This window comes from Acomys minous (genome assembly GCF_964271855.1).
Source record: "Acomys minous genome assembly, chromosome: 8".
Classification (NCBI taxonomy): domain Eukaryota; kingdom Metazoa; phylum Chordata; class Mammalia; order Rodentia; family Muridae; genus Acomys; species Acomys minous.
The window spans coordinates 110,933,942-110,950,760 of record NC_140489.1 but is presented as its reverse complement, the minus strand read 5'-3'; the positions used below and the strand labels follow the sequence as shown (position 1 = coordinate 110,950,760).

General features: G+C 39.2%; 1 protein-coding gene across 3 annotated transcripts in view; it reads left to right on the top strand.

Moving 5' to 3' along the window:
• The window catches only part of STRN (striatin), a 100,381-nt gene that overhangs the window by 26,390 nt on the left and 57,172 nt on the right, over positions 1-16,819 (top strand). For all 3 annotated transcript variants that reach the window (XR_014781288.1, XM_084793088.1, XM_084793089.1), the window contains exon 2: positions 10,109-10,212. Coding sequence is in view for 2 of the 3 variants with exons in the window: in XM_084793088.1 (XP_084649214.1) it covers positions 10,109-10,212 (104 nt within the window). In the remaining variant the exon portion in view is untranslated. The remainder of the gene's footprint in view (positions 1-10,108; positions 10,213-16,819) is intronic.

Genomic DNA, 16,819 nt, shown 5'->3' with positions numbered 1-16,819 from the left:
TTTTAGAGTCTCCCTAGCCCTTGCTTGCCTGGAACGGGCTGCCTAGACTAGGTTGGCCTTAGATTCTGAGATCTGCTTGCCTCTCCCTCTTTCTTTCTAGTGCCATGTTTGCCACCACACCTATTTTTTTTAAGGCTTATTTATTTTTATGTGTATGGATATTTTGCTTGCATATATGTTTGTGCACTGAATTCGTACCTGGCGTCCTGGATGCCAGAAGAAGGTGTCAGGTTCTCTTGGAGTTAAAAGACAGTTGGAAGTCACCATATGGGTGCTAGAACCCAAATTTAGCCCTCTAGAAGAACAACAAGTGCTCTTAACTACTGGGTTCTCTCCAGGGCACCTTTCCCCTTTAAATAAAACTTTTGGTTATTGCTTTTGAACTTAAGAGTTATAATACTCCTGGGCAGTGATGACACACGCCTTTAATCCCAGCACTTGGGAGGCAGAGACAGGTGGATCTCTGTGAATTCAAGGCCAGCATAGACTACAGAGCAAGTTCCAGGACAGCCAGAGCTGTTACACAGAGAAACCCTGTCTCGAAAAACAAAACAAAACAAAAACAAAAGAGTTACAATACATAGTATTAGGTTGAATTCATGCAATTTTAACCTTTTTATTGACCCTTAACTTCTCTAATGCCTTAGCAAAGTATCTTCTGCATTGCTCTCAAAACAGACTATACATCTGTAAACTGTAAAATTACTTTGTAACTATAAATATTGAGTATTTAAATATTGCCATCTTTTTTTTTTAAAGCTTTATTTATTATGTATACAATGTTCTGCCTGCTAGATCTCATTATAGGTGGTTATGAGCCACCATGTGGTTGCTGGGAATTGAACTTAGGACCTCTGGATGAGCAGCCAGTGCCCTTAACCTCTGAGCCATTTCTCTAGCCCCTCACCATATTATTTTTAACACATGGATGTGTGTGTCTGTGGGGTGAGGGTATGTGCATGTGAGTGTGATTCCTCATGGAAGCCTAGAGCTGGTGTTAAGAGTTACAGATGGTTGTGAACCAGCCACCAGATTTGGGTTCTGGGAACCAAACTCAGGTCTCTGTAAGCACAATATATATTCCTAGCCATTGCATTGTCCCCAACACCTCTTAATTCCTTCATTCTTTCATGTGTGTGCATTTACAGAGTTATTATTTTGAGACAAGGTGGCATGTAATGTAAGCTGGCCTCACACTCACTATATAGCCAAGGATGACCTTGACCTTGAGCCTCCTACCTGTATCACTCAGGTGTACACTACTATATCTGGCTTATAAAAACATTTTTTTTAAAAAAAATCCAGTTTCCTTGCCAGGGCTTTAAGTAGTGTCAGGAACATTTGTAGGTTTAGGGATGAAGACGAGCTGAGGGAATACACTATGTGAAACCTGAGGAAATTATGAGATCATCAGGAGTTTACTGGTGTTTGGTAATGTATGCTGTTATGAGATAATGATGTGAGAATAATTAGTCTTTTACATGACCAACTGTGAAGTTTAGGCTTTTTTCTTTTTTGTAATTGCATGTATAGAGATGATGTTTGCTTGGTGAGAAAATGTGTCACTCTGGTAGCATTTCAGAGGTAATTTATCATCTAAATTTGCCTTCTGTTATTGAACAGAAATAACAAATACATAAAAATGGCCCAGAAATATTTTTGTGAGTTTTTCCTATGCTCACTAGTTTCTTAAAAGAAAATCTCATTGTAGAATAAATACCATATTTAAATTTTACTTTTGAGTAGAATATCAATTGCATATGTGTCTCCAGAGTTAAGTAGACATCCCACTATATTTTATTTACTTTTATAATCACTGCTTCTGTCAGTATCTGTTTCTCCATGTATGAACTGTGTACTACTTTTACCTACATATTTTATTCAGCATTTGCTTTTTCTATGACTAAGTTACGAGGCTCACTCTGAACTCATGTTTCTTCTGCTTAATTTATTGAAGGAGGGGATTTCAGGCAGTTCAATTGCATTATCTATTGTGTTGGACATCAGCTAGGGCTCAGTTAATATTGCTAATTAAGTGAGTGGCAATACTTGTCTGTGTCACTTGACTCTTCATTTATTAGACCATTGTCTTGTCTTAGCTCTTTTGTAGATATGTGTATATGCTAGTCTTATACCCTAACTCTGTTAGAAGTGTTTGTCAATAGGAAAGCCGCCCCCCTCCTTTTTTTTTGAGACATGTCCTTGACGTGTAGGTCAGAATGGTGTTGAACTCTATTACTAAGTAGCCCAGGCTGGCCTGGAAATAAGGATCCCCCTGCCTGAGCCCCTAGAGTGGTGATATTAGAGGCGTGTCCTTCCATGCCAACAGGAACATTTTAGTTCCCTCCCCCATTCTCCTTTACAACAGTTTAAAGTGGTGGCCAGTAGATACTTCTAAACATGTGATAGAATTGAAACATGTCAGTCGGTTTGATCTCTTTATCAGGAGACTGATATTATTACAGTCATACGTAAGGAATTTGGAAGGGATTTAGAAAGCTAGTGTGTACTATAACTGGACTTCCTTTGGACCACCATCTCCCAAATAATGACATGGAGACCTTTCATTAATTATGAAAGCTTGCCATTAGCTTAGGCTTGTTCCCAGATAGCTCTTACAACTTAACAACCGTTTATATTAATCTATGTTCTGCCACGTGGCCTGCTACCACAATCTTAGTCTCAGCACTGTTGCTTTCTCTGGGACTGGCTGCTAAATATTTTCACTTCAGATTTCTTCCCACAGTTCCTCTCTGCCTGATGTCCTGCCTGTCCTTTCCTGCCTCAGCTATTGGCAATCAGAAGGTATTGGGGGGGTGGGATATTTACAAAATATCATACCCGATGCACAAAATAAGATCACCGCAACATCTCCCTTTTAGTCCAATAAAAGGTACTTTCTCTAACATCAATAAACTATATATAATAAGAACAATTATGAAAACTATCAGATAAGAATTACACTCACAGTCTCCAGTCCGTTTATATTTGGCAGCCTTGGAAAGTACTGCATTATCTATCTTATCTTGGTGAGCTCAAAGTTCTGAACCCAATTCATTTTAACTTGTATTTATCAACCTAAAAACATCTTTTGGACCTTAAAACATTTTCTTAGATCCTTCACAGCTTAAGCTTTTATGTCTCTCAACCTTTATAAACTTTACATCTCTTTTGTGAGTTTCTTTTCTGAATTTGGTAACAAGGAAAACTGTAAGACTATAACTATCTAGTGTTCAACCCCCATCTGACACCGGAGAAGGATAAATCCTACCAGAAGTGCAGAGTAAGCAGTTTCCAAAACTATAGAAATGACAGTCTTCTGGCTGCCTGGATAGTCACCCAAGATTCCTTTGTAACATTGAAGCATCCATCTTTGGCCTACTGGCTTAGAATATCTGACAAGACTTTTCTGCAAAGCACAAGTTATGAAGGATTGGCCTACTGTGTCTTGGCAGAGTTCAGCAGTCAGCTTCTTTCATGTCCTGCTTGCCCACAGCTTGGACAACATACTGTCAGCAGTTGAAGCAAGGGCAATTTTTTTCTCCGGTGGCTAGCTTTGCTACATTTGAAGCATACTCCAGATGGAAGTTCTTTTATGCCCATCATCTCTTCATTGAAGTAATATGGGGTGCTGCCAGGAGCAGACATGTCTTAACCATCAAAAAAAAAAAAAGGCCTTTTATTATTAAAACCTCTTGAATGCCATATTAGTAGACCTCTGAAGTGTTTGAAGACCATCTAGTCATCTGTAGTATATCTAAACGGGCACATGTTGTTTGTTTCCAGCTATTTACAGCCTGACTAACCTTGAAAGCATCTACTGAAGACCAAATAAAACTTACAACTGTGACTAACTAAACTAGTACCTAACAAGACCTCAAGTTTGCGTGGCTGACTACTAAGTTGCATTTCTTATTTATTCTAAACAGTTTGTAATAATAGCTTTCAAGGACTAGAACTTTACATATTTAAATGAGTTGCATAGGTACAATACCTAAAACAAGAGTTGAAACACACATGCACACACACAATGTTGTAGCAAAGGTCACCTAAATTTTTTTCTTTTTTTTAAAATTAATTTATTCATATTACATCTCAATGGTTATCCTATCCCTTCTATCCCCCCCCTTCCTCCCTCCTTCCCTTCCTCCCTCCCTCCCATTTTCCCCTTACTCCCCTCCCCTATGACTGTGACTGAGGGGGACCTCCTCCCCCTGTATATGCTCATAGGGTATCAAGTGTCTTCTTGGTAACCTGCTGTCCTTCCTCTGAGTGCCACCAGGTCTCCCCATCCAGGGGACGTGGTCAAATATGAGGCATCAGAGTACATAAGTCACCTAAATTTATATCAATATATAAAAGTCTATATCAAAATGTAAAATATTTGAGTCTTGTTTCAAAAGAAAATTCAATAATCTGCTCTTAGCTGGGCATGGTAGCACATGCCTGTAATTCCAGCACTTGGGGAGGCAGAGGCAGGCAGAGCTCTGTGACTTTGAAGCCAGGCTAGTCTACAAAATGAGTCCAAGCCAGCCAAGGCTACACAGAGAAACTGTCTTGAAAAACAAAACCAAACAAACATGAATTCTACCCTTTTCTCCTATTTTGTATTCTCCCCTTTTCTTTTCGTTCCCTGGTCCCCCTCTTTCCTCCTAACACTAGATAGGAGAGAAAGATAGAGGAAAGAAAAAAGAAGAAGTAAATCCCCACATCTAACCTTTATATTTTTTCCCTGAACAAGACCGTTAGAACTTGTAACCAACCTCACCCCCCCACCCCAAAATGACCTCCCTCACCCCAAAATGACAAACAACCATTATCCACTGCACAACCAAAAGCCACTTTCCCTACCTCTTGGGAATGGGGTGTTAGTCTCTTAAAATTGCTTCCTGCTGTCTGCAGGCGACAGCAGCTTTAGGGGGCCCTAAGAAAACTGGGAAAGTGATCAAGTCCGGGGAGAACTATCTGTAACATTGTTGTATGATGGGAAAGTCTGTTTGGACTGCATATCCAAACTGTAATATAAATCTCTATCCATGCCATATGAAAGGATGGCATGATAAGTTCTGAGGACTCTGAAGCCAACAAAGCGTTAACATTTTCTGCTTCAGTCAGTCTCCGAGCTGTCTCCATGTAAAGGGATCAGCATATATGTCACCTTTTTTGTTGTTCTTTTTCTTTTTTTCCTTCATGTCTGTAATCAAGATTTTCATGAGGTCTCCCCTGGTCAAACCTAATCTTAATTAACTTTGATGGAATTCACAGCTTTTTTTTCTTCTGTGTAAATAAAGGCATACCCTCTCCCCCAACAGAACACATTTTCTTCCATTCTGAAGTTATCACATGTATAGGTTGGTTTAATTCAGCAGTCCTTTCTAAAGTCCAGGGTTTTCCAGCAGCTATGCTACGTGTCTCATTGACATTAAAAAAAAAAAATTAAAATCAGTAGAGAATTATTTAACCACATCTTGGGATTTTCCATATCCTCCTTTTATTCCATGAGTATTTCCTTTAAAAGTCCTGTTAGATCTCTCCATAATTGCTTGTCCTGTAGGATTGTAAGATATATCTACAACATGTTCTGTGCCATAATGCCTAAAAGATTGTTGCATTTTACTGGATACGTATGCCAGAACATCATCAGCCTCAATCTGAAAAGCCATTTTCATGATAGCCATCACCTCTAATAAATGTGCAGTCTCAGAATCATCCTTTTAAAATTCAAAGCAAAAGCCCTTTGGACTTCTGAACATGTATCTATGGTATGGTGCACATGCTTTACTTTTCCAAACTGTACAAAATGAAATATAAGCTATTATATGACATTGCTCTAAAGTGGTATAATTAATCAGAATCTGTATTCTTAACTCAGTATATTGTCCTTCATATATCAACTAATCCTTGACAAAATAAATATAATATCTAATCTGATTATTTTGATTCATAGCTGATGTTTTTTTAATCTAGCATCTGTATGGGCTGCCATTCTTTAATATTGGCACAAGATGGCGCTTTAGGCTTAGATAGGATTCCTCTGAAGATCCTTTATTCTGAATAAAGAGGTTTTCCAATCTCTTTTTCTTTTGCTTCCACTCTAGCATTTAATTTTTCAGTCTGTTCATTCTCTACGTCTGTTTCGTTCTGGTCTCTTAAAGAGGATATGTAAAATTGAAATCATTACCAAAAATATAATTATTTTTATCCTGACAAAACAAAATTATATGGGATCCATATGCCTTCTGTCATTGTATTTTCCATTTTTTAACATAGAAAATAGTTTATTTTTAATCTCTTAAACTTTCTCCTTCCTTCTGAGACTTCAGTTTATTATGCACATTTACACAGCATTTTTACTTATTTTTCTTTCTCCCTTCCTTTGGAGGCTTTATATTTCTTTCTCTCCCATTCCTTCAGATACTTTATGTTTTATATTCAAACTCAGTATTTCTTTCTGTGGCTGTCTATGCTCAGTTTCTTTACTTTCTTTAGCATCTATGCACCTTTTAAAACATTTTTATCTATTTCTCTTTCTCCTTCAGAGACCTTACTTTCTGTGTGCATTTACTTATTTCTCTTTTACAGCTTTATAACTTAATATCTTTTTCTGCATTTAATGTTCTCTAACCTCTTTCCCATCCTTATGTGGCTTAAAGAAAAAACAAAAACCTGCTTAACTCTCCTTAAGGACTTGCCAGGTACTTACTAAGTCTGATACTTCTCCGCTCTCCTCCCCATTTCCACATCTCTGTGGCTCGCTTGGCTTTTTTCACAAGGAAGAGGCGGCTCCACCCCTCGGCTTGGTCTAGCAGGCTGTCCTTGGTGGGGTTTGTGCTGGAGCTGCTGTTAGCCATTCTGTGAGAGCCTCGTGCTGTGGGCACTGAACTTTGTATGCTGCATTTTGTGGAAGGCACCAGCTAGGCTCAGCTGTGGCTCTGGGAAGTTTCCCAGTTGCTGGGGGTGGGGGAGCATTCCTGAGGCTCTGTTTCCCTTCTCTTTCTCAATGGACATAGCTTTAGGCTTGTCCCAAGTAGTTCTTATATAGTAAATTAATATACATTACCTCTCAGTCTTAGTCCCTGGCACTGTTCTTTGGTCTGTGTCTGGCTGGGGAGTTTTCCATCCCAGATTTCTTCTCAAAGTTTCCTTCTCTGTTCAGATGCTCTTCTTATCCTCTCCTGCCTCAGCTATTTGCCATTCAGCTCTTTATTAAACCAATCAGAAGGTGTTGGAGGGAGTGTTTACAATACACAGTGCACAAAACTATCACCCCAACAGTATACTTGTCTTTTGGGGCCTGTTTGGTGCAGAAAAGCTAGGTACTGGGATAGATCCACCCCTTGCTGCACAGTTCCCTGTTTACTTTATTTGGTTTCTAAACTGTGTTATGGTGTAAGTCAGACCTGCTCCAAATGCAGCCTCAGGTCTGCACTAGTGTGACCTTGTAGTATGCAGTAGAAATGCAGGTTCCCAGACCCTACTCTAGAGCTCATCAGTCAGAAACAGCAGTTTTATTTTAACAAGTGTTCCAGATTGCAGTAGGTTGTGAGTGCCTTTAAAGAGGGGCTGGCAGCCATGATGTGCTAGAGAGAACTGCCTAGTGACCTAGCTCAGAGAGCGCAGGTATACCCAGACCTCTCTAGGGAGCAGGCATAGTTATAAGAAGGCCTTCCATCAAGCGGAAGCAGATTATTGAAACCAAACTTTGTTGTGTTCTGCTTTTTACTGTAAATAAACCATAATGTTGACTTTAAGTTCTTCTCCCTTTGTGTTCAGATTTAAAGTTGAGAAGCTTTAATTAGTCATCTTTTCTAACACCTTATTTTGGATTCTTATGAAAATGAATCGCCTTTATGCCCCACAACTGGCCAAAAAACAGTTGGAAAGTGTTTTTGAGACAGGGTTTCTCTGTGTGTACTGCTAGTGTCCTGGAACTCACTTTATAGACCAGGCTGATCTCAGACTCAGAGATCCTCCTGCCTCTGCCTCCCAATGCTGGGATTACAGGTGTGCACCACCACACCTGGCTTCCATTTAGACTTCTACCCTTTGTGGGGTAGAGTGCTGAATGGTTTCTAATAGTCTTCAGAGAGCATGGGCTGTATTCTCGTGCTTTGCTTAGTAGCTCTCCTGCAAACGAATAAGCCACTTAATCTCTTGGTGCATCTTTTTATTTTTTCTCTTAAAAATGAATTTTGACTATAACATACAAAAATAGTCTACAAATCGATAGCCTGGGAACTAGATTTGGTAGATGAGATTGTTTGGCTGTAATATCTTTTAATTAAAACATTTTAAAAGCATATTAACATGCTTAGGCGCCAACCTTCAAAAGGTGTGGAAGGAATTTAAGGGTAGTTCAAGCTCTTACTTAGTCTTCTGTCTCTCAGTCACCTGGAGAAACATTTGCAGTTATTACATACTTGAATTATTCTAGAGAGACGTAATGATGAGTTTGCCTTTTTTTATTTTTTAGAAAAGTCGGATGGCCACAAACTACTCCTCCCCTCTTCTCCTTCCTTCTCTTTTTTATTTTATCTTGTATATAATTCTCTACCATTGTATTTAGATCCATCCACGGTAACAGCCACATAGTATTCTTGTGATCTGCTTTTATCAGCTCGAAGCGCATGTACCCATTCTATTTATGTCATTTTAGAATATATGTGTGTATATATTCTATATATTACTTAATGTATATTTAAATAGATAGGCATACATACACACATATATATTTATTTCAAGCATTCTAGGATCTTTGAGGCATGAATAGATACTGTGGATTTTTCAGTGCCCTTTCCTGTGTTTATCTAAATTTGAAGGCCTGTTTCAGTATACAGTTACATTATTGTCAATCTTTTAATTACCTTAATAATGAAAAGGTCCTTTTAGTTAAAATAAAAAATTTAAGAGGTTCTTGAAGTGAAAATAAATATATCATAATACCTATTTATAATTTGGTTATGAGAACTCTAGAAAATTGGATTTTGTGTTCATTACGGTACTAAATAAGTAGAATTGAGTTTTTTTTATTAATTAAATAGAACTAAGTTTATTGGCTTAGTCACTAAACCATAGTTGGACAATTCACAGAATTCCTTAGGGGTGTTCTAGGGTCATTCTTTTTTTAATGGATTGGTATGGTAGAGATGGGTGAGAAGCAGCATGTGCAGATAGTACATTGTGGTTACCTCTGACGCACCTGAGGAGAGCTCCTTCCTGCCTTTATGAAGATTTCCAATTGCTTGGATACGCTAACGTTCCAACACTCTCAGTTCTTTCAGTAGAGACAGCAGCTCCTGAAAGCTGCTCTTCACTGCCCCGTCCACTGAAGCTGACGTTGCTTGCCTTTGTCTCAGGCTGAAATGCTGCATTCAGTATGCAAGACCCAGCAGCTCATTGTCTTTCCCCTTGTTCTCTATCATTTCTCTCACACGCTACAACTCCTTACAGGAGACGAGAAAAGAGAACTACTTACTGTTTGTAGGGTAAGTCTAGGATTACGTTACTGTCAAGAAACTTAAAATTCCATAGATGAATACAAGAGATCTTGATAATATCCACCCCCATTCCCTCCCTTCAGCTTCCCTGCCCCTGTTCTTCCCATAGGCCATGTATATGGGCCATCACTTAAGCTGGGTGACCCACCAGTGTCCACTGTACTCCCCAAGGAGAGTGACTCTGTCTTTCTCATCTCCCCAGCAAAGGGTGGGGCATGGGTCCTTCCTTGTTTTTTTTTCATGATGGAATGTTGAACTCTCTGGATCTTAATAATGAAACCCAACCTGGAAGAGTTAGTCATTTTACTTTTCTGCGTTCATTCTTTATAAAAGTGAAACCTTCCAAGGTATACCTTGGACAAACTGCTTGTCAGCTTTGTACCCTGTTTGTGTTTTCTAGGCCCTGAGGAGAGAAGGCAGCTGTAAGGTCCCTCATCTGAAATAAACTGCACATAGGTCTCCTGTGGATATTTTTTCAAATTAAGACTTTCCCCCCTTTAGTTTGCATTGTGACAGATTTGAAAAGGCATGCTATTGATTGTCTGCTGTTTTAAAAGCTCTTTTTAAATGTAGCTGTTTTGAACTAAGTTCTCCCTTTCTCTCCCTTACAGGCTCAGATTGCCTTCCTTCAAGGGGAGAGGAAAGGTCAAGAAAATTTGAAGAAAGATCTTGTGAGGAGGATCAAAATGCTGGAGTATGCTCTGAAGCAGGAAAGGTAAGTCAGTAAAGTCCCACTGCCCTTACTGCCAGTGTTATTCTTACATCTAAACTAAAATCATATCTTAATACCATGTGCTCTTGGACCCCAAGTGTTGAATGATCATTTTTATATGATTGCAATGTTAGTCTTACTATGAATAAGGTAATTTCCGTGGTTTAAAGCATTTCAGCCACACTTCTTCACACTCTACTTCTTCTATGAGCGAATGCTCTTCCTAGACTTAGCCCGCTGTGCATTCCTCTCTGTCCCGCACGTTTAGGTTTGTGTGCGTTGAGGTCAGGTGTCCTACAGCCCTAACCTCACACTCACTGGCCTCGAACTCTTCATCCTCCTGCCTCTTCCCTCCGCAGTGCCATGACCCTGTTCATCTCATGCTTGTTTGTTTCTCTTCTCATGGTTCTGGGGACTGAGCCCAGGGTCCTGTGCATGCAGTGCAGACACTCTACCATTGAGCTACATGCCTAGCACTCAACCATTTATTTATGGAGTAAAACTATATTTTAATTTGTAAAAGAAATTTCTTTAATGCTTGTTCCTTTTTTATAATGCAGTATTCACTTTGATATAGTTTCTTTAAAAATTGCTCTGATAGCATCTTTTCATAAGTTTTATTTATTTATTTTTGGTATTTTATTCCTTTGTCCTTTTGTAAGATGTCCTTATCGCTCCAGGAGGAAAGCTCGCCTTCCTGTTGTTAGTGTTACATTTGGATTAAAGTAAAGTAGGTCACATGTGAGTTTTTTGGAAATTGTCATGTGGATTAAGTTTCTTTAATGGCTAGTCTTTGGATTTTTTTGTTAGCAGTCTGAAGCAGTTCATTATTTTCAGTAATCTGAACATTTGATAACCTGATGGTAGAATTCTCTGTTTTGGTAATTTTTTTGCCTCATTTTTCATAGTTATTTGCTTTTTTGTTGTTGTTTTTGAAGTTGGAAAATAGACTGTTTGTAAAAACTACTATAAAATAATATAATATAAAATAATCTTAAATGTTGAGAAATTGATAATTAAGAGATTTCACCCATTGGGGAAAAATAAGTGGTTGAGTGAAAGCTACATTAGAGAAATGGAAAGAGAAGCCTTTTTAAAAATGTATAATTTGCAAATACTTGAGATTTCAAACTGTCTCCATCATAGGCTTCCCCAGAGGTGGGCAGATGAGGACAGGAATAGAAGTACTATTCGAACAGGTGCTATGTATGGCCTGGCTTACTTTCTGTTGCTGTGATTAAAAACCTACCAAAACCAACTTGGTTGGGGGGAGGTTTTATTTAATCTTAGAACTCCCAGGTCACAGCCCATCACTAAAGGACTTCAGGGCAAGAACTCAAGGCAGGAACTAAAGCAGAGATTGTGGATGAACTCTGCATTACTGGCCTGCTTCATTTGCTTGCATATTTCTTTCTTTCTTTCTTTTCTTTTCATTTGCTTGCATTTTTCCTACCTCATTTTTAAATATTTATTTTTATGTGTATGAGCATTTTTCATGCATGTGTATTTGTGCATCACATGTGTGCCTGGTACCTGCAGAGGCCAGAAGAGGATATTGGATCTCCTGGAACTGGATTTTCAGACATGTTTTAAGATTGCTAATATTTAATATTGATTTATTACCTTAATAAATCAGTGGTTACTCCTTGATCAGCTTTATTCCCAAATAGCCATACAGAGAGACTAGTATTTGTTTAATTAGCCCAGAGTGCAATGCTGAGCAATAACTACTCCATCCTAAGCCTCCATGCTACTATAGCTTCCTCCCATTCAGATGTCCACGTTATCCTTGCTTTTCACTCATATCCTAGGTCCAGCTCATTCTTCCTGGTATCTCCAGGTCCCCTCCATGTGCATCCCTCTTTTCCTTCCTACTCTTTCTCCTCCCCTCACTGGACCAGGATGTCCCACCCTGTTCTCTGTTATTGCTCAGCATCGGCTAGTTGGCTTTTATTGGCAATACAGAGAACAAATGGTGGCATGTTTACACAAAGCTGAGACAGGAGACACTTAGAATAAGCATCACAATGCAATGTCCAGATTGAAACCAGATAGTGGGGTACAGAAACCAGCGTGTGAGTGAACAAGGGTAAACTGTGCACAGTCCTCAAGAACTATCAACACAGACACCTGTGAGCTGCCATGTGGGTGCTGGGAATTGACTCCCGGCAGGGCCAGCAATCTTAAGTGAGCCTTCTTCCTGGCTCCTTCACTTGCTTTCCTATACAACTCAGGACCATCTGCTCAGGGGTAGCAGTGCCCACAACGGGGCTGTTGGAGGCAATCAATGCTTTACTTGTGGTTTCCTCTTCCCCAGATAACTAGAGTTTATGTCAAGTTAACAAAAACTAACCAGCACAGTGTCCAGACCCAGAGGTTTAAAACTAAGTAATTGCTATGGAGTTATTGCAGTAAGTAATTGCTCCAGACGGAATCTGAAGCCTGTCCTCTCTACCATTTACTGTAGTAGCATTTGTTATCTATAAGGCAGCAGAACAGAAACGCACCAACACAAAAGTAACCAGAAATGTCCATGTGTGTATATGCTCGCACATGTGTGCGCGTACACATGCATGTGTGTATCTAGACTTACAAAAGCACACTGAGGTGCTCAGTGCTGTGGTAGAAATATGTACATGGTAAATAGGGGGGTCAGAAAGAAGGAAGCAGCTGTACTGCCATCCGCAAATGGCTTGAGCAGCATCATGCCTTGCCAGTCAGGCACATGTAGAAGGTAGAGAGAACACATTGAAACCAAGCAGCTCGCTCAGTAATTTGTAATTGAATGTGTGAAGAATGTCTGTTGTGTGCATTAGTTGTATTTGATGACCGGAAATGGACAAGTGCTACAAGATTGTGGAGTCTACTTAAGGAGTTCAACTTTAATCTTAAATGTGGTAGAAGACAAGGACAAAAATTTTCAAAATGTTTAAATCTTGAACTTGGAGCTGGAGGGATGGCTCAGAAGTTAAGAACTGCTGCTCTTCCAAGGTCCGGAGTTCAATTCCCAGCAACCACATGGTAGCTCACAACCATCTATAACGCGATCTGGTGCCCTCTTCTGGAGTGCAGGTGTACATGCGGATAATAATAAATAAATCTCTTTTTAAAAAAACGATCTTGAACTAATTGGAGAGTTCCCAGGATTGTTTTATACTCTTTACCAAGATTTAACAATTTACACATTTATCTTTGCTTAATTTTGCTGTCTACGGTCCTGTTTTTTCCTCCTAAGTTATTTTCTTAACTCTCCCTAACCAGCTTAATGTATTTGTGTGTGTGTGTGTGTGTGTGTGTGTGTGTGTGTGTGTGTGTGTGTGTGTGTGTTTTAAAACAAAACTTTATGTTGTATAACTCTGTTACTTGTTCAGATATCCTGTTAGTGATCGTCATAATGGGCCATCCCCCACTTCCAATCTGGGATCATACTGCCAGGGAAAAGGTTTTAAGCATAAAATACATTTTAGAAGTATCTCCCTGGGAATAGTCCTGGAAAGATCTCCTTCTCAGGGCAAGAAAAGTATAATAAATGAGAAATGATAAACTTCGTACTTGCTGGAATATAGCAATATATGCCATTAAAATTTTGAAGTACAAAGGATCTAAAATTTGGAGGTATAAAAATGTAGAGATGGTAACTAAGAAAAAGGGAGGGAGGGAGAGAGACAGAGGAGGGGGAGCAGAGAGACAAGGTACGGATGACTATCAGGTATCTGTCTTGAGAGGAAGGCAGTGGAACAAATTGAACTCAGTGTAGGGATGGATTGGTACTGAGGCATATCATAGGAGAGAAAACTGATTGGAGCCTTGGAAAATGACGCTTTAGGAAAGGGATGTGGTGGATGAGCCAGTCCCCAAAAGGAGTAGCTTGAGTAGGAAAAGGAGAGCAGTGTTAGGAAGAGGAAGAGGAAGGAGCTAGACACTGGCAGACACTAAAGCAGTCTCTAAGCAAGCTGAGGCTGAGCAGAGGCCTTGGGGTTCACCAGTTGGCTCCTGCTGATGTCCTTGACTGGGTGGCTTCCCGGAGGTGATAAGAATAGGAGCCAGGTCACAGGGAGAAGCAGCAGAGGGAAGGGAGAGCAGAGCCAGGTGAACTTGCTGACAGTTTCCAGATGGTTGCAGAGCAGAAGAGATAAAGAACTGGTTGAGTCTGGGAAGATTTCTTTTTCTTTTCTAAATGGAGAAATTTAAAACTAATTTTGGATCTTTGAGTGTTCATGAGGTAATAGGGAATTGTTCTGATCCAGTGGCACCTTCTCTTTTTTGGCTCAGATTAGTTATTTTTCCTTGGGACAGAGTAGAGCTCACATTCATCTGTTGTAGACTCCATGTAGTCTCCGGGTGCTGGGATTATAGGCATGCCTCAGGACGCACAGCTGCAATGAAACTTTCAAAAAAGATTTGTCGTCATCGTCATCATCATCATCATCACCACCATCATCATCATCAGTAGTATTTTATGTCTATGGGTGTTTTACCTACATATATATATATGTGCAACATGTGTGGGCCTGGTATCACAGAGGCCAGAAGAGGATGTTGTCTCCCCAGGAAAGTTGTAAGCTGCCATGTGGGTGCTGAGAATCAAACCCAAGTCCTCTGGGAAAGTAGCCAGTGTTCTTAACTGCTGAGTCTTTTCTCCAGCCCCTGCAGTGACTCTTTTTGAGATTATTAAATTAATAAATACAAAGCATGTTCTTTATAGCATGGAGCATTTCAGTTTTCTTTTCAGTCCAAAAGTATTTTTCTAGTGCTGTGATACTAGGTATTACAAATACATTTTGGAACTCTAGAATGCTGCAGTGCTTTCTATAATGAAATTATTTTTCTAATCCCAGGAAATTAAAAAAAAATGGATTGAGGAAATTTGAAACACAAACATGGAGAGATTTGCTCTGCTTTATTTTAACTTTTTTAATTGAATTTTGTTACAGCAGTTTTATTATAGTAAAGTCACAAATAGAGACATATAGCAAGATTAAGGCAGCCATGCAAACCCTGACTGGCCATGTATCTCAGTGAACTTATGCAATAGAATGGTCATTCTGAAGTTATAGAGCATCATTGCTGGCTGTGCACTTTTCGCTGTCAGTTACACCTTTGTGGCCCTGGTCCATTTTAAAGGTAATTCTAGACATGACATTTCACATAAACAACTAAGTAAGGATCAATGTAGATTTTATAAGTTTTCCTCTCTAAAGAGCCAGAATGAAAACTGAATTTTTACTGTAGACAGACTATTCACCTAGCAGTGCATTTACCAAAGCCTTCCTTAAATCATGGTAGATTTACAGAGTAAGCAGATTTACACATTTCTTTTCAACAATGCAGTGTTGGATTTGGCTTTTTTTTCCCCAGCAATTTTAATTTTAAGGAACTTCAGATTTATATAAAATCAACTTTTCTCCTATGTTTCCCATTTCTCTCCATCCACTTTCACTTCTATCTTTACTGTAAGAGTCCAACTGTCTTCTTGCTTCTTTATTTCCAAATTCTAATTCATCTTCTAGGTAACAGTTAATTTTCCAAAGTACAAAGGAATAACCATGTTACATCCCCACTTGAAAATACCTTGTTAACTTCAAAGCTGTTCCTATGTAAGTAGGCCTTTTTTTCTCCTGTCTTTTTCAAACTCCATTCCTTCTAATTCTTTTGTCTACTCAGCTTAGTATTTGGTATATTTTTGACCCATTGGGTGTTTCTGTTTTAGGAGCCAGAACTTGTCCTAAACACAGCAGTTATTTACGAAAACCCAGACAGAATACCTGTACAATCACACTGATGGAGGTTTAGTTAAAATCTCATGTTACCTACTTTTCTGTAGTTTTATTTGATGCTACATTTTACAGAGTTAGACAGTCCTTTGTCTGCAATCTTCAGATACATGCTTAGAGTGCTTATGTCAGTATACTGTAGTTGTTTATTTTCCTATTCTGAGGCCTCCTCTTGTTTCCATTCTTACCTCACTGTAAGCTGCAGGTCATTTCTGCAGTTCAGTGCACTACTTTGCATATGATAAGAATTCAGTAGTTTTTGAAATTAATCATTGGGGATGGAGTGATGGCTTAGTGGGTAAAGTGCTTGCCGTGCAAGCATAGGGACCTGAGTTCAGATCCCCAGTCCTCACATACAAAACCAGGCACACCGGCACTCGCCTGTAACTCCAGCATGGGGCAGATAGGCATGTGGAGTTTTACTGACCTGCTAGTGTAGCTGAAAACCCTGTCTCAAAGAGTAATATACAAAACAATAGTGCAAGACACTTAACTTTAGCTTCTGCCTTCTACACATACATACATGGGTATGCACACCAGTACACACACACATGTCATTCTTTTTAGTATTAACATTTAAGATGTGATTGGACATGTGTTTTACTCCCAACATCCTGCTTATGAAATAGATTTTTTAAAACAAAGCTATATATTCTTTTATAATTATTAAATATGTTCTATATTATTTTATCCCATAAAGGCCAATTGAAGGTGAGAGTCTAGGTGTATGAAATATGCAATCTGTTTAGATCTGTTTATCCTGTAGTTCAAGTGAGGCAGAAAAAGAGTAAACAAGACTGTTAACATAGTGACTCGAAGCAGCGAAGCAACGGGAA